General features: G+C 40.2%; 1 protein-coding gene across 1 annotated transcript in view; it reads right to left on the bottom strand.

Moving 5' to 3' along the window:
* The window catches only part of LOC149267645 (dol-P-Man:Man(7)GlcNAc(2)-PP-Dol alpha-1,6-mannosyltransferase-like), a 476,648-nt gene that overhangs the window by 260,090 nt on the left and 197,151 nt on the right, over positions 1-19,407 (bottom strand). Inside the window, exons 8-9 of the mRNA XM_089433784.1 lie at positions 5,233-5,296; positions 4,927-5,030 (exon numbers count right to left, since the gene is read on the bottom strand). Of these exons, the coding sequence (XP_089289910.1) occupies positions 4,927-5,030; positions 5,233-5,296 (168 nt within the window). The remainder of the gene's footprint in view (positions 1-4,926; positions 5,031-5,232; positions 5,297-19,407) is intronic.

Below are 19,407 nucleotides of genomic sequence, written 5' to 3'. Positions count from 1 at the left end.
CTTCTACTTGTAAATTATGAACAAGTTATTTAAAACATTTAAATACCGAAATAAACACAATACAGTCACAACATCTACAGATCATAAGCTGAAAGAAAACAAACACAAAAGTGACACCGTTATTTTTGGACAAATGTCCACGGAAAAACCCAATGCGGGAAAACCAATGCAGCTATTATGAGAATTTATTATTATTCAGTATTTCCTTGAGTACAACTGGGTGCCTAACTTGCTCACCCGACAGAGAAAAAATACATAGCAAGAATACCTCTCTATTTGGAAAAAGGGATTCAGAAAACTTGTCCCACAAAACCCTCTACCGACTCTGAAGCTCAGTGTTGGCCCTTCTGGCCTTTGCGTCAGCCTCATGTTGCACTGTGTCAGCGCCAGGACACTCTGCATCAACCTCACGCTGCACTGCGTCAGCGCCAGGACACTTTGCGTCAACCCTCTAAGGCATTGCGCAGCCTCTGGGACCCTCTGCGTTACTCCTACAGCCCTCTGCATGGATGACGCAGTCCCTCTGGCCTCTGCACTGTCTCTGTTGGGCTCTGCATGGCCTGCTCTGGCTACTACTCTTGCTTTCTGCTTCTGCGCTAGTCTCTTGGCACTGTCTCTGCCTCTCCGCCCAATACTCACTATCCCTCATTGTTGATCACTGATTCACTTTTGCTTAGCAACCTCGCTCTAACAAAATGAATGACTGATCACTCTGATGTATTCTCCAACTAACCATCAAGCCTCTTCTTATACTTTTCTCGTTGGTCCTTCAACAGCCGAGATTAAATCTCTAATCAACGGCTAAGATTACATTTGGCTTGATCCTTATCCTTTGGAACATTCTAACCTAGTTTTATATTAATACCCATTAATATTTTATTTTTCCTAAGTTTAGACTTAGGAACTCCATTAAAAATATTAATTATTTTAATATCTCTCAAACCGGTTAGAATCTGCCCAAACCCTTTCTGGGTCTTGGAGATCTCATGTGTTTTAGCCTCTCCACCAATTTTTGTGGCTAGAGCACATCCGATGCTACCCCAAATCAGCATTTTTTTCCATTCGCTATGATTTTCATGACCATGAGCCAATGCAAGGGTTTTCTCCATATTTGGACAATAACTCCATTTCTTTTTTTAACTTTCAAATGCACCCTCTTATTGTCATTTTTCATTGAATTCAGATTACAAATAATGTAACAAAAAAATTATTTTCTAAAATGAGGTGGTTATTGCTTATTATTTTTTGTGTATGGGTGGAGTCACTTTAATCATTAATTCCAAATTTTGTTTGGGTGCCCTAGGTTTGAGTTAGCTCACTACAAAATTCAAATATGCCAAAAGCCTTGGACCCATTTTGGGAGTATGGGGAACCCGATGGTGGGACAAATTGCGCATATCTATCATGCAAACTATGTGGGACCAAGACGACAAGAGGGGTTACGCAATTGAAATACCATCTGGCTAGACTCACTAGACATGATGCTGGGATTTGTACAATTTCTAGTCCGTGCTTATACAAAAAGCTCTTGAAGCAATTGATGAAAAAGGCAGAAAGAAACAAAGTTGAACGTGCAGGTAGATCTCTCGGGATATCTTCTTCTGATTTTGAGGCTGAGGGTAGTGGGAGGGACTCCACAACATTTGCTAGTGCGAATTCATTATTTTTTGTTCCACGAACAGGACATGGAGCACAATCTTCCATAAAATCAATTGTTAAAAAAAAGGAGAAGCAAGAAGCAGATAGAGTCATGGGGAGGTGTCTTTTCTGGAGCGACTTATCTCTCAGCATCACCAAAACCATCCATTTTGGCAGCCAATGCGTGATGCTATCGCTGTTGTGGACCCAGGGTACAAAAGTGCTACATATGAGGAGTTGTGGGGACTAATTCTTCAAGCATAAAAGCAGGACATCAACTCCAGATTGGCGGAGTTGAAAAAAGCGTGGGAAGTTTCTGGACGCACAGTGATGTCTGATGGTTGGACAGATAGGAAGGGTAGGACCCTTCTAAATTTCTTGGTACATTGTCCTAAAGGTACCATGTTTATTAAATCAGTGGATGCATCAACACATATCAAAGATGCAACAACGATGTGTGAGTTGTTAGATGGGTTCATTTAGGAGATTGGTGTGCAAAATGCGGTGCAAGTCATAGCTGACAATGCAAATAATTATGTGTCTGCCGGCATGATGCTTATGGAGAGGCATTGCAAATTGTTCTGGACTCTGTGTGCAGCACATTATATCGATTTACTACTTGAGGATATGGGGAAACTCTCCTTCATCAAGGAGGTGGTTGATATGGCTAGGAGCGTCCCCAAGTTTATTTATAACCATGCTTTTGTTCTTAGCCTCATGAGGAGATAGACTAGAAACAAGGAGTTGTGGCGTCCTACAATCACACGTTTTGCCACAAACTTTATTACTCTTCAATCTTTGCTTCGATGCCAGTTCGAGTTGAAGCAAATGTTCGTTTCTTATGAGTGGCATGATTGTAGATACAACAGGAGATAGGATGGGAGAGCCATTGCAAAAATGGTGTACTCTGACATGTTTTGGCAAGGAGTAGAAGAAGCATGCTTAGTTACTGAACCTATAATAAAGGTTCTGAGATTGGTAGATGGGGAGAAGTCTACAATGGCTTATTTGTATGAGGCCATGGATAGGGCCAAGGAGGCCATTCGTTCTTATAATGCAAACAAGGGTTCTGTTGGGCTTGATAAGCATATGATGTTATGGGATGTGATTGATAGTCGGTGGACAGGGATGCTTCATTGACCCATTCATGCAGCAACACTCTTCCTCAACCTCACATTTTCATACAAATGCAACTTTGATTTTGATGGCGAGGTGATGGAAGGGCTCCATTCCTATATTCATAGGATGCTACCTAATCCCGAGCTTCGTAGCAAAATCAATCGCAAAATACAGTTTTATCGGGATTGTGTTCACCTATTTGGCTTTGATGATGCTATTAGGGAAAGGACCCTCTTCATGCCATGTAAGTGACAAGTCATCACTCATTAGAAATTAGAATTTCCTTACTTATAATTCTAGATTTTTAAAATTCAATTATGTAACTTTTTATTTGAAAGTTTAATTATGTTTTAAGTTTTTGACTTTTTTGTTTCTTTATTTTGTTGTAAATATTTGGTGGCAAAGTTATGATGCAAGGGCACCAAATTTGCAGAAATTGGCCATAAGAATCCTGAGTCAAACATGTAGCTCTTCAGGGTGTGAGTGCAATTGGAGTGTATTTGAGAAAATACACGCAAAAAGCGCAAAATGTATAACTTTGAGCTCCAGCCTTCAGTTGAGCAATTACACTTATTGTAATTTAAAATTTTTAATTTATGACCCTCAACTGTCAAGAGTCAAAACTCAAAACTCATTAGTTTTTTTGACTCTCACAGGTTGGAGTTCGCACACTTCAATGATTTAGTGTATGTGCATTACAATATCGACTTTGAGTGAAGCAAATAGAAGCACCAATGGATCTAGATGTCATTTCCTTAGACAATATTGATGTATTGTCTCAGTGGAGGGTGCAGTCTGAGGAGCCCATCTTGGAGGAGTCACCTTCATGGTTAGAGCCAAATGATCCATTAGAACAGGGGCAGCAAGAGGAGAAGGAGCAGGAGGCAGAGGAGGAAGAGGAGACTATGGGAGCATCAACATCAACACCATCTTCTATAGATATAGGAGAGCATAGCTCCATACCTAGCACTCATTATTTGACATTAGGTGCAGGGGCAAGGCCAGGGCCTTGTACTGCTAGGGGCAAGCCTGGCAAACAACCCATCATGTTTTCCTGTAAAAGGGGGAGAGGGCACTGATTGCAGATACATAGCTGCTAGTTCTATTTGTTTTGCTACATATAACTCATGATGATGAGATACTTTTATATATGTGATGTTATTTTGTATTGGTTCTCCACATCTGAGTCCTTGATTGGACAATTATCAAGGATCAGCAGGATTTGGTATCACCTTTGATGTATCATTTCTATTTGACATCATATATATCAGTGCTTTCTTCATATTTATGTGTCAATGTATTTATTTCATGTTGTTATTGCTTTATATGTTTAAAAATCTAAAAAAAATGAATATATTATGCATTTTTTATGCATTTTTTATGCTTGCTGATATTTGCCAATATTTTGCCGATATTTTCGCCGATATTGCCGATAAGATGTTTTCTGGAGTCTCGCCGATATTTTTCTGATACCAATATTATCAACACTGGTCCAAACCAATTCCTTAACATCCACACTTCACAAATTCCTGAAGCTTTGCTTCACTCGGGCTTTGTGGGTCTGCACAATCAATCCCCAATCATCAATCATTTTTTCCACAGCAACTCATCTGCAGTCCATAAATATCTCTTACAGGTCTTCTCTAGTTTCCCAAAAATCTACAATCGTGTCTTCCACTTTCCCATGATTTAACTTTTTATGTCTTCTTATGCATACAGTTTTCCCATAACCAATATGTGTGAGGCTTTCTAAGGCTACAATTCTTCAATGAATTTCTCTGAAACACTATTTTGTCGATGCTTCCCACATCATATATCAAAATTGTCACATCTCTTCAAACTTCTCTTTTGATTACAATAAGCAATTTGCTATTTAAATCATCAAGCATATGTTGTAAAACGTTATTGGTTATTAGAATAAAAAATCGAAATCACTTGAGGACTCCTTCACAAAATAATTGAGTAATATTTCCTAGAATTCAGGAATGCCACACAAGAAGTTAAGATCAGCATGCAAAACAAAATGAACTAAATCAATATTCAGACAAATATGAATAAGTGACAAACTCTTGAAGCCTTAGATTCACCCATTGATCATTTGCTGACAAAAGTAAGCATTTCCAGCTCATCTGCATAAGTGCATTTACATTTGAAAGAATTTCAGGATACACCCCATTCAGAGCTACGGTTCAAGACAGAATTAAACCAGAAAACCTCCATTTCTGGCCATGTGATCCTTTTCCACATAATTGAGTCAATCAAGATTGTAGACCCTGCCAAAAGTCAAAATAACACTAACAATCAGCAAAGATATATCCATCCCTTCAATTAGTGCTCCAATAAATGGGAAAATAAACGAATGCATCTTCTTCTATAAAGCAGTAATAGCATGGAAAAACATTAATGTAAGTGCTCAATATATTTCTGCTAAGAGGAAATAGAAAACAATATTACTAGAGCCTGGAAAGTGTCAACCTATGCTCAAAAGAGCTGTAATTGCACAACATCTTACAGCGCTCCATAATGTAACTTGTCTAGTCTGAGAAAGGTGCAAAATATAGATAAGAACAGATTCTGATACCTATAAAGGTTGTGTGATATAAAAGTTTCAACACAATTTGTCAGAGACATGCAAAAGTGATATTCATGCATACGGCAAGCAGAACAGGGACAGAACGGAAAAAAGAAGATTCCTAAGAAGTTCATTTTGTACTAGCAATTTGACAAAGCATACTGCAAAAAATAAAGAAAATATCCTGAAATAAATAATTACAGCCCATGCTGATGCATAGCCCTTGATGACTTGAAACACCCATTTAAAAGACTTGTACTTAAAGCATATGGAACGACAAATCTTCAGGACTTCTATGGCTAGATTAACTCATCAAATTAAGCATCATAGAAGTTAGAACTAAATACTCATAGCCCTAGGTACACAAATCTAAGAAGTGGTCTCCATATCCAACCAAAATAGCTGGAGAAAATTACAGCATATGACTAGAATTAGCTCTTGCCTCTTTTACACCGGCTTTCAAGATGGGGCAACAGTGAGGATAACAGGACAAGTTTCCAAGACAGCTAGAGCAGAACCCCAAAATTTTCAGGGTATGGCAAGTTGGGGATGGTGTGTGTGCATAATTTTAAAAATTTACCATTCACCATAAACACATGTAATTACTTGCAAGCATAACAAGATATACCATATAGTATTATGTACATCCTTTAAAGTTAGTTTTGAAAAAAGCTCAAGAAATTTAAAGAAGGGCTGCATGGCATTCCATTATTGGACCTTAGACATGAGCAAAATGTAGTTCAGCTTTAGATAATTGAAGTGTAACTCTTTTCAATTAGTGGTAATGTCCATGAAGGGTCTACGAGACAAAGAACTATGTTTATAGCAGAATTTCTTCCTCATATTTCTTTTCAATGTTCATTATGTTAAAACTTAATAGTCATTCCCTTCTCAATAGGTTTTGCAGATTTTTAGCCCCAAGGGTTACCTAAAGTGGTCATGAGCCAGACATGAGACATCTTATCTCTCCCCCAAAGTTGAGGATATCATAGGTTCGACACTCTTGATCCCCTTGAGGTCAAGCAACCGATGATTTACTGCATTATGGATCATGGGGTAGTACTCGAAGGATTTTATGCAAGGGTTTCCTCGGAATAATAAAAAAGATTCTACATATTTTTAATTTTTTATAGCTATGTTGAAAACCACTACAAATCATTTAGATATTTTCCATGAATCTCCTGATCAGTTCATAACCAAACACATTCCATGAGATTTGGTCCATCCAACTGTGATGACCAAACCTGGCTGACGAGATAATTGTCCAAAAGTTATGGATTATAAAGATATCCATTATAGGTTAAATAAACAATATATATAAATGTATGACTAAAATTAATATGATGTTACAAACGAGGGTCTTGTTGACCACTGGAGTGGCACCTGAAGATTATCTGAAGACTCCATGCCCAAGGATGAACCAAAGGATGCTTGTACCATCAAATATCATCATATTACCAGAGTTTTTCAACTCTACTTTTTCTTCTTATCATTTTCTATTGTACCCAAATTCCACAAACCCTATGGGGACGATATAAAGTGATGCTAGTATGATGAGTTTGAGTCATGTAACAGGCCTAAGTAGCTTTGGATCTTATCATCTCCTTAGGAGGACTTAATAATTAATTGAGATTTTTCCTCCAAGCATAACCCCAAAGCTGACGTACGGCTTTATGGTGAGGCCTTGAGTGAGTCTTAGTGTCTAGAGTCATTGTATATTACCATACTAGATCACTCGTAAAGTTTCGTGGAATTTGGTTAGGTCTAGGGGGTCATTTTTTAATTTTTTTAATTTTCGGCAAAGCGGAAATTGGAATAAAATTTGTATCTAAAATGTAATAAGTGATGTCTAGAGAAGTTTTATGGGATATGAGTAATAAAAATTGCACCTCTCACCCTCAACTTTCGACTATGACACACTTTGAGAGGTTAAAAATGTGTTCTAGGCCCTCAAAACCCACTTTTCCTAAGTTTAGTGGGAAATCTGGCAATTAATTAAGCCAGAAATAAATTAAAATAGAGGAAAATAAATGTTCCATGTGAGAAAATGACTTGGAAATTATCCCAAGTCAAAGAGTTGAGTCAAGGGACATGTGGAGGATGATTGAGCACCTTACATCATAAATGCACCACTCGCACAAGGAAATTAAATTTCTTGCACTTAATTATGAAGTTGCTTACTTGGAAAATCGAATTTTTGGAGGATTTAATGCACACAAAGGAATATTTGATGGAGAAATTTGTGGAAGTTTGTCTCACCTTAGCTCCACTTCTTCTACACTTAGCATATTCACTTGGAGATTTCGGGTTGCACTTGGAGGCCCACGCAATTCATGATGAGGATCTTCGTTGGGCACACTGGGATCATTGTTTGAGGTGACACTTCATGGCTAGTTGGATATGGAGTTAACTCCCTCTCATTACACACTTGGAGAATCTGATTTCTTAGTGGGAATTGCTCATGCCACATATGGAATTCGATTTGGTGGAGGCTCTACACTTGTGCTCTTTCATCCACACTTGTAACTCGACTTGCTCTTCTTGGGATTTCCTCCATAGCCATTTGTCATATGGATGCTACATTGGGATTTGTTCACATTCTCCTATATAATTAAATCTTGGGCTCTCATTTTGTATCTTTTGCAACGAGCTATTGTGCTTGGGGAAGCTTTGCTTCTATGTACTCTTGTTCTTCATTTGAATAAAAAGACTTTGGGGTTCATTCATGATTGTTATTCCATTGGAGCATGTGCTTGGTTCATTGATGGTATAATCCTCTCTACTTGTGCCTTTGAATTGTATTTCATTTGCTCATATGCTTTTATAGAATTGTAGATGTATAACTATCTTACATTTACAATTGGTTTATGAATATGCTCTAGGTGTAGACTACCTCTAGTTGTTTTCATATAAATTTCTAGAGTTATCTCACCATTGTTTATTGATTTAATCCATATGAGCTAATGTGTGTTGGAAGTTTTGTAGAGGATCATTGTTGAATCAACTAGCAAGCGTGAGGGGAAGTCTTCAAGAGACCAACCCACTCTTGGCATTGTTTTCAAGGAGCTCTCATCGTTATTTGAATTTCATAAGTCTAATCTTTAGAAGTACTTGTTCTTGCAGGGTTTTCTTTTACATAGTTTATGCATAAGTCAAAATATCAAAAATCCTTCATATATTTTGATCTTGTACTTTCATCTATTTATCTAATGAATCAAAAGCTTCTTATAAGCTAGACATGATACTGCTAGTTTTTGGTAGCATCAGAAGTTCTCTAGCCTTGAAAATTGGTGGAGAGGGTAAGGCACATGAGTTCTAAAGAACCCAAAAACCGTTTAATGAAATTCCACCCGGACTGTATTTTATTAAAATAATTAATATTTTTAATCAAGTTCTTAAGTCTAAACTTAGGGAAATTAAAATATTAATGGGTAATAATCAAAATATGGGTGAGAAATAGAAGGTGAATCAAGTCACGTTTTAATCTTCGCTGTTGATTAGAGACTTAATCTCAGTTGTTGAAGACTTAACAGGAAAAGTATAAAATTGAGGCTTGGGGTTCATTTGGAAACACACAGAGAGAGATTCAGGAAATCAATTTTCTGAGGTGAGGAGTTCTCAGGAGGAAATCGATTGGGGAGATCTTGTAGCTGAGGGGCAGTGAAAATCCGGGAGAAGGATTTTCTGGAGAATACTAACAGAGAGGCGGAGAGAGCTTGCAGAGAGGCAGCTCAGCAACTAGGATAGCTAGCGCAAAAAAGTTGCCCGTCACAAAGAATCCAGAACAACCAGAATAGCCGAAACTATCGAGAATTGTCGGGAATTGCTGGAACAGCTAAGAGAGCCTACGCAGAGGCAACGTAGTAGCCGACAAAGCTGACGCGGAAAAGTTGCCTATCACGCAGAATCTAGAATTTTCAGAACAGCCGAAACTGTCGGGAACTACTGGAACTGTTGGGAACTGCTGGAACTGCTGGGAACTGCGGAAACAGCCGGGAGAGTTGACGCAAAGGGAAGAGAAGGTGACACAAGGCTAACGCAGAGCCAGTGCAGAAATAGTTGGGGTTAGCCAGTCTTATGCCGGATTAGCCGGAATTTTGCCAAGTGAAGTGAGGTAAAAACTCACTCAGATTTTCCGCCAGTATTTTCTCTGTAAAGGATTGTTAGATGAGCATCCTAGATTTGTATTCAGATATTTCGCCTACATAAAAAATATGCCCTCAAAGTTGTTGCACCGATTTTCCTACATTGGGCTTTTCCGATGACTACTGTGTCCAAAAATAAGTGTGTCCTATGTATCTTGTTCTTTTCTCTGTTTTCTATTTCATGATATCAAATATTTAATTAAGTGTAGGCTGCAGAAGTAATTTTCTTCAGTATTCAAAAGAATAACTTGATAATGTAATTAAAATCAATTAGGTGAAGTAGATTCAAATTTGTTGCAGTAGTGGTTCCTAGAGTCTAGGAATTTTCACATGGTATCAGAGCATTGATTTTGAAACAAGAAGAGCAGATCCAGTGCTGAGCAGTGAGGCCGAAAGCTACACTTGGCAACAATTCGAATCCCCTTGAAGAGATTGCACAATGCTTGTCGAGAACCATATCTGAGGAAATCTCTCTCTAAATGAGACGACGGAGAGGTACGATTTCCAATTCGTGAGTTTGCAGAGACAGAAGGAGTGACGCAGAGCCTCAGCGCGGTGCTTGAAGGGCACAATTTCTGTCGCAGCAGAAATCCGTTGGAAAAGAACGAAGACACGTAGAAGGGGAATTTTCTCCTCAAAGAACTTTATGCCAGAAAGTTCGAATTTCTCACTTGCTGAGCAACTGGGCAGTGCTAAGCAGCGACGAGGAGTCAGCTCGACAGTTGGGTGAGATGGCATCACATGGGCTCAAAGATCAGGACAGGTTGGAAGGTGTTTCCAACTATGTCATATGGAAGACCAAAATCTTAGATGTTCTGGAAGAATACGATCTCAAGGCCTACGTCAAGAGTAATGTGGCTGTTCCTACTGATAGAGATCAAAGGAAGAAGTATAAGGCCAAGCAGGGGAAGGCAAAGAGGCTCATTCTCGATGGAGTTTGAGATCAGGTGGTCTCACACTTGCAGGGCATGGATACAACCCAGGAGATGTGGGAAGCCTTGTCGTCTCTATATGAAAGCTCTTTCGAACAACGAAAGATGTATTTAGAGCAAAAGTTGCAGCGGAATTTGATGCAGAAAGAAGGGGTGCACCTCTATCTTCAACGTCTTCAGGACACTAGAGACCAGCTTGCTGCGATGGAGTCCACTCCTCAACCAACCGTGATGGTGAGGATAGCCCTGAATGGAGTCTTAGATGAATGACACGTTTTCGCCAAAAGCATATTAGGCAGGGAAAAACTACCTTCATGGGAGGGGATGTGGGCGGCTCTTCAACAAGAGGAGTTAAGGAGGGACCTAGTGAAGGTCAACCTCAATGGAAGCAATGGGAGTGGCACAAAGACGAAGGAGGAGGAAAACACAGCTCTAGCATTGAAGGGACAACAAAAGCAACAGTGGAAGGACATTTCGAAGGTGAAATGTTTCAGATGTGGCGAGATGGGTCATTTTGCATCTCAGTATCCTTTAAAGCAAAAGGATAAGGACGAGATGTATTATACCTAAGGGGGATAGTATCGGGTACAAAGGGAGGTACCCAATGGAATAATGTAATAATGAGATGGGCCATAGTTAATAAATAAAGTGGTTAACCGTATCATGCAAGGGACCACAAGTTGTTAGTAATAATGTGATAAGCCCATGGTATTAGATATATGGTATTGAGAGAACCATGGTAATGTATGTATGAATCCTATATAGAGGCTAAAGACTCCCCATTGAGAGGTGTCAAGGAATATTGTATGAACAAGCATATGGCTTGTGGAGTGTTCTCATTCCTTAAGGAGTAGTTGTATGGTGTTACCCTACCTCAAGGATTTTGATATTAATAAAAATCTGAAATTATTATCTTATATTGCATTATTTCTTCGGCATATTCAGTATTTTTATCATATATTTCTAGGTCAGATCTATTACAAATGGTATCAGAGCACCTTCTTGGGCACAAAGAAGTTTTTTTTTTTGCAGGAGTTTTTTTGGGACGACGAGTTTGCAGATCAGATCTGTAAGTTCAGGTGAAACATTTGCAGAATCTAATTGCAGATCTGGATTCTTTGTGAAAAATACCCAACTTAAAAAAAAATCGGCCGAATTGGAGTTTGGATGAAGGAGATATCACTGATTTAAAAATCAGTTGTGTCGCAGAAATTTTTTATGAAAATTCGTGGACGGCGGATCTCCAATTAATTTATGTAGTTTTTGTGGAGAATTTTGAGAAATTAATTACAGATCTGAGAACCCCTTGAAAAATTACTCAATTTCAAAAAAAAACGGTCAAAACGGAGTCTGGATGAGGGAGATATCGTTGATTTAAAATCAACGCTTTTTCAGAAATTTTTGTAACGGCAAGACAGTGGCAGCGCGAATCTGAAATTTCAATGCCTAAATCGGGATTTCTATCACATGGGAAGATGCAGAATGGTCATTCCATTTACGAAAACAAGTCATAATAAAGATTCTGAGCAATATTGACCGAACTATGGCCACTTTAAATTTTCGCCAAGTGTGATTTTTTTTCAAAACCCCATTCGTGTCATTTAGCAAGATGTTTTTTATAGAAAAAATGGTGGGCCGACTATTGAAAATTTTATAGCATTTCACAAGTTTGACTTCCTAGGGTGTTGGAAGGACAAAATAAAGTATTATTTGAAAGATGAAGCTGCTATATGGTGGAAATCACTTGACAGTGAGATTCTAAAGTTATGTCATGCTGACGAAATTGAAAAACTATTGTTTGAACAAACGGTCTCATACTGAAAAGAAGGAAACCAAAAAATCTAGCAAAGATTTTATTTTTACAGGAAAAAAGGAAACCAAGAAACCTACAGGGTTATTTTCTGATGGTATCTCCTTATTACAGGTTCATGGATTGATTCAAAAGGAGAAGATCATTGTGTCTATAAATCCTAGCTGCAAGCGTAATTTTATCAATGTTAATTTGGCAAAAAAATTGCAAGTTCCAGTAAAACACAGGTTGATAATGAAGATGTTCAAGTTTATAAAGATTTGAAGCTTTCTATGGATAAGTATGTGTTGCATTGTGATTTTTATACTTTAGATATGGATAACATGGATGTTGTTTTGGGATATGCTTGGATGGAATATGTGGGTACTGTCAATATTAATGTGCAGAAGAAATACATGAAGCTCTGGAATAAAAAGAATAAAATTACATTACAGGATATTTGTTAATTTTAGGCATGTTCTATGCTAGAGCAATTTATTTAAATTTTCTCAGATAGCAATCACATCAACATTAAAGTAAACTACAAATAGAACATAAATATAAATCGCAAAAGGCAAGCCAAGACAAGAGGACACAAGATGTGGCTCCAGCCAGGGACAAACCCTAATGTGGGAAAACCCTTGATCAATTCTTCTTTTATGTTCTTCAAATTTTAGCATAGAAAGCGAGAGAGATAGTACATTTACAATAGAAGTTAGGATCTTGACTTTTGATATCGCATGAGATCAGTTGAACACATATTGCTTCAACTGATTCTCTAAGGTGACTCCTTCACCTATCAAAGTGCTACCTTTCGTCTATTTGTTGCACATAACCGTGTGACACCATGCTGTACTGTCACATGTGTCAAACCTTGATGACTGAGCTGCTCCTGCTCTCATCATCATAGTACTCATTATTTATCATGCCCATCATGTTGCATCATACATCATCATGCTATCTCATACATCAACATGCTGCCTCAAACATCAGTATGTTGTCTCATCCATCATCATGCTGCTCATTACAGAGATGGTTTCTACATATTCTTCAAGCCTTGCAACTGCACCTACTGTAGATTATGTAGCATCATGATATTAGACCATTCATTCTTGCCATTCTTTATTATGACTGAGATCACTATGTCATGGATTTCTGTGGGATCACTGGAATCCTTCTCATCATAATTATGACGGCACTATGACTGTAGGTCGAGACAAAGAGTGTCACTTCAAGACGCTTGTCTTCACAAGTATGCCTAAGACTGTTATGTCTCCATGACAGTGTGTCTTCATGACTATGTATAAGGTGTCTCCATGACAGTATATAGATGACTCCATGATCTGCATATAAATGTTTCCATGGCTGCATATGAGTTTCCATCCATGGTTGCGTATAAATGAGTCTTTATTGCTGCGTATAAAGATTCATTGACAATGTTGCGTTTGACTGTGGCTTCATCAAATCTCGTTCAGCTATGCCGATAGCCCAGAACGTATGACTGCGTTTCACTGTGGCTACACCTCCTCATTGCTGCGGCTCCTCTTCTTCGTCACTACAGCTCCACACCTTACTTGCGGCTTCACCTCCTCGTGACTGCAGTTATGACTGCGGCTGTTCCATATGATAGTCACTGCGTGTAGGGAGTCTCTCTGTCCTGCGTATATCTAGAACATCGTATAACATTCACAATGACCAGCGTATAACCCATATGACAGTCACTACGTGTAGGGAGTCTCTCTGTCCTGCATATATCCAGAACAGCGTATAACATTCACAATGACCAGCGTATAAAGATAGCGCATAAGTCTTCTGCGTATATGTCTCCATTATGAACAGCGTATAAGTCTCCATCATGATCTGCGTATATGGGACCCCCCTTGACTACGTAGATTAGGGCCTGCATATAAGATTTCTGGACAACGTATTAGGGCCTGTGTACTTCTGGACAGTGTATTAGGGCTTGTGTGCTGCGTAGATCATCTGCATATGCCTGCGGCTTCCTACGGTTAGGGCATCACCCTTGGGCCAGCGCATCTTCATTGTGTCTCTCCTTCACCAAAACCCAAAGACGTGGAGAGGAGGAGACCACATATGAAGAGGATGTGTCTTTCAAATGATTTCAAGTCCTCTAAATTTATACTAAAACATAGATGATGAATAGACATGACTATTGGGCTTCTGAGCCTACATAGGATGTTGGTCGACTTGACAATATGTCTTATAAAATAAATAAATCCATAACTCCATGAATACTTATCGAAATCGGATGATCTTTAGATCAATCCTACACCTCTCAATGAGAGGGATCCAATAAAAAGATCAGCTGCCATAAATAAGATGACCCACATGGAGTTTGACCCTAGTTTCCAATTTAACACTCCCTCTCAACTAGGGAGAAATCCATCCGTTGATCCATATGTCTGACTGTACTATCTCTGCCATCAGTTCCCTGCACTGCTCTGCTCAGCTCTGCTAACTCTGTTGGCTCTGCTCAACTCTGCTGGCTCTGCTAGCTCTGTTGGCTTTGCTCTACTCTGCTGAACCATGAAGAAGAATTGATTGAGAATGTGTCATACCATTCTCCACTGACCCGAAGTCAGTCTCAGAGTGTGTACCACTGGTCCCAGACCAGTCCTCAACCAACCCGAAGTCAGTGTCATAGTGGGTACAACTCCTAGAATTGGTCCCAGACCAGTCTTCTACTGACTCGAAGTTAGTCTCAGAATATGTACTACTGGTCCCAGACCAGTCCTCAACCGACCCGAAGTCAGTGTCATAGTGGGTACAACTCCTACCACTGGTCCCAGACCAGTATCATTGATCCCAAATCAACGAAGGTCATCCAAGCATAGGGAGTATGGTAGATACAACGATGCATCCATCAATACTACTATGGTCCCTATGCTCATTTCCCTGCTCATTGATCAAATGAGAGGTACTTCCCATGAGTCTTGGACTGCATGGGTAGGATGCCTTAACAGGAGAACTAATCAATCCTATCCATAGGAGAGTGAATCATCCTGTCCCACAAGAGAGCGAATCATCTTGTCCACAATCGCCATGGAGAACACATCATCCAAGCCTCACAGGAGAACTAATCATCCTGCTACACAATCGTCATGGAGAACACATCATCCAGACCTCACAGGAGAACTAATCATCCTGCTACACAATCGTCATGGAGAACACATCATCCAGACCTCACAAGAGAACTAATCATCCTGCTACACAAGAGAGCAAATCATCTTATCCACAAGAGAGCGAATCATCCTGTCAAGTGCGCACCACCAGGGGAGGGTGAGTCACCCTGTGGTCGTATGTTGCTCCAGTGAGAACCACAAGCCCCCAGAGCTCCCAGAGCTCAATGTAAACAACATGCAAGACCCTTGTACAAGGGTCTCTTGACGACTCCAAGTCGTTCGAGAAAATCACAGATTTGATCTTTCCCCCGAGGCTTAGACAAAGTGTAGCGACCTGTACATCATCTCATAGCGATGGAGCTTGCTTGCTCATAGACTTACAGGTAGTATCTGATGTCTATATGTTGGACCAATCATCGAATACGGGATTCCTCAATAATCGAATCCCACCTCTGGTTGTCACAGAGAATCACAATGGTATTCATCATGTGTACAAACAGCTTGCTGAAGAGCTTCCCCAACCAGGTAGCTTCATACGAGATCATACTCATAGATATGTATCCGGTCTTGGCAATGCTTATAACAACTGACTTCTGCTTCCTACTCATCCATGATATCGAAGCAAAATCTAAAGAGAAACAGCACTAAGAAGTGCTCCAGTGATCCTCCACACTGCCTGCCCAATCAGCGTTTGAATAATCATGCAGTTTCATATTTCCGGCAGTTTATCTCCATCAATGAGAGATTGTGCCATGAAGACATCTTAGAAGATTCTTGGCACCAATCTTGTGAGCCTCAACCAAATATGAGCTCCCCATGCTAACTGCAAAACATATGTCCGGACAGAAGTTCACCAAGAACTTTCCCAAATCTGGTCCGACATCACTACCGTATAACTTCTGAAAGTTAAGATCCTCGAGGTAGTCACAGGCTTGCAGTTTATCATTTCACATCCGGAATCCAACTCCCTCTTACTTCTGCAAGTGAGAGGGTCTGCATAGGTCGTCCTCATAAGGTGCTGGTATGAGAGGTCTATCATCCACAACCTTCGGATGGTTTGGATCCGTTTCACTCCTAGTGAATCTCAGCTTTATCAGACAGCTATCGATCCTCTCATACTATGCCCGGGGTGTTTTGCTTCAAGCCATAGAGGGCTTTCTTCCACCTGCATATGCGAGATTCCTGATTATCAATCTCAAACTCCTCGGGTTGTTCCAAACCTGTGGACCTGCTGTATGAGGGGAATGGTCCCCTTATAAGATTTTCCTTCGGTACATCTCAGACATGTACCTTCATGCTCTTTTTGAATCCAGGCATCCCTGTCACCATCTGACTCACAGGCCTCCAGTGTTGTGTCAATGGACATGGTCCCCAGTGGATTTCCTGCAACTTGATACAACCCTGAACTCAAAAACATCTTTGAAAAATCTATTTTCAAACACGTACCTTTCCATTGATGAGTGCCATCCTAAAACCTTTGACTTCCATTTCCGAGATGGACACCAGGTTCTTCTTGCGATCAGGTACATAAAATAGATTCTGGGGTTCCTTGCTTTCTTTGAAGAGTCGACCATTTCCTTGATGAGCTACATTATCAGTCATTCCCTTGATCATTGAAGATGTCCCTAGAATGATTGTTATCTTCATCAAGATATGTGTCTCTGCCATTCAGACACTACTTTGCATGATGGCAGAACTTATTGCAACCAAAGCATCTGCCTTTCCTTCCACCCTTAGATCTAAACTTCCCAATGAAGTGATCTTCCGTTGTGCCATTCCGATAATATTCTCTGCTTCCACTTCACCCTTAGTGAATGAGAAGAGGGATAATGATCCCAATGATCCTTTTGTCCTGTCCCAATTGTCTTCGGTGACTGCTCTTTCACTCTTGCTTGGGCATTGTCTTCACCTCACCTCTGATACCATGTTAATTTTAGGCATGTTCTATGCTACAACATTTTATTTAAATTTTCCCAGTTAGCAATCACATCAGCATTAAAGTAAACTGCAGATAGAACATAAATATAAATCACAGAAGACAAGCCAAAACAAGAGGACACAAGATGTGGCTCCAGCCAGGGGTAAACCCTAATGTGGGGAAACCCTTGATCAATTCTTCTTTTATGTTCTTCAAAGTTCAGCAGAGAAAGCGAGAGAGATAGTACATTTACAATAGACGTCAATATCTTGACTTTTGATATCGCATGAGATCAGTTGAACACATATTGCTTCAACTGATTCTCTAAGGTGACTCCTTCACCTATCAAAGTGTTGCCTTTCATCCATTTGCTGCACATAACCGTGTGACACCATGTTGTACTGTCACGTGTCGAACCTTGATGACTGAGCTGCTCTTGCTCTCATCATCATGGTACTCATTATTTATCATGCCCATCATGATGCATCATACATCATCATGCTGTCTCATACATCAGCATGTTGCCTCAAACATCAGTATGTTGTCTCATCCATCATCATGCTGCTCATTACAGAGATGGTTTCTACATATTCTTCAAGCCTTGCAACTGCACCTGTTGTAGATTATGTAGCATCATGATATTAGACCGTTCATTCTTGCCATCCTTTATTATGACTGAGATCACTATGTCGTGCATTTCTGTGGGATCACTGGAATCCTTCTCATCATAATTATGACGGCACTATGATTGTAGGTCGAGACAAAGATTGTCACTTCAAGACTCTTGTCTTCACAGGTATGCTTGAGACTGTTATGTCTCCATGACAGCGTGTCTTCATTACTGTGTATAAGGTGTCTCCATGACAGTATATAGATGACTCCATGATCCGCATATAAATGTTTCCACGGCTGCATATGAGTTTCCATCCATGGCTGCGTAGAAATGAGTCTTTATTGCTGCGTATAAAGATTCATTGACAACGCTGCGTTTGACTGTGGCTCTTCCACTGCGGCTTCATCAAATCTCCTTCAGGTATGTCGATAGCCCAGAACGTATGATTGCGTTTCACTATGGCTACACCTCCTCATTGCTGCAACTCCTCTTCTTCGTGACTATAGCCCACGCCTTACCTGCGGCTTCACCTCCTCGTGACTGCGGTTATGACTACAGCTGTTCCATATGACAGTGACTGCATGTAGGGAGTCTCTCTGTCCTGCGTATATCCAAAACAATGTATAACATTCACAATGACCAACATATAACCCATATGACAGTCACTGCGTGTAGGGAGTCTCTCTGTCCTGCATATATCCAAAACAGCGTATAATATTCACAATGACCAGCGTATAAAGACAGCGCATAATTCTTCTGTGTGTATGTCTCCATTATGAACAGCGTATAAGTCTCCATCATGATCTACGTATATGGGAGCCCCCTTGACTGCGTAGATTAGGGCCTGCATATAAGACTTCTAGACAGTGTATTAAGACTTCTGGACAGAGTATTAGGGCCTGTGTATAAGACTTTTGGACAGCGTATTAGGGCCTGTGTGCTGCGTAGATCATCCTCATATGCCTGCAGCTTCCTGCAGTTAGGGCATCACCCTTGGGCCAGCGCATCTTCATTATGTCTCTCCTTCACCATAACCCAGTGAAACAGGAATCGGCGATTTAGTCGATTAATCGTGATTCCCGCTCGGCTCGGTATGGAAACGATCAGATCCGAATCTTCCGGAGTCAAATCGCGTTGACCGAGTTTGACTCGTGGTCAACGCGATTTTGACTCGCGCGTCTACCCGACTCTGCGTTTTTTTCCGAGTCCCGCCAAAATTTTTGGGTTTACGTTTATCGGGTTTCTGTTTGTGGCGTTTACGGTTTATCACTTTATCGACCAGCGTTTCTGTTTGTGGCGTTTACGGTTTATCGGTTTATTCATACTCCCGCGTCCAGCGTCCAGACACCGCCTCGGAGCTGCATTCGACCGTCGACGCCGCATTGTTGAGAATCGATACCTGCGTGAGCGGCGAGCCTTCAGGTAACTCCTCTCTCTATATAATATATATATAATGATGAATCGTGTGCAGCCGCCAGCGTGATCAGGTGATGCGAATCGCAATACAGCAGACTCGCAGAGAAGAACAGGTACCCGTG

Source organism: Pinus tabuliformis, chromosome 6 (assembly GCF_031772625.1).
Source record: "Pinus tabuliformis cultivar Carrire ecotype Pingquan chromosome 6, CPIR1, whole genome shotgun sequence".
In the NCBI taxonomy this organism is placed as follows: Eukaryota; Viridiplantae; Streptophyta; class Pinopsida; order Pinales; family Pinaceae; genus Pinus; species Pinus tabuliformis.
The sequence above is the reverse complement of the archived record's forward strand: the minus strand, read 5'-3'. Positions and strand labels throughout refer to the sequence as shown.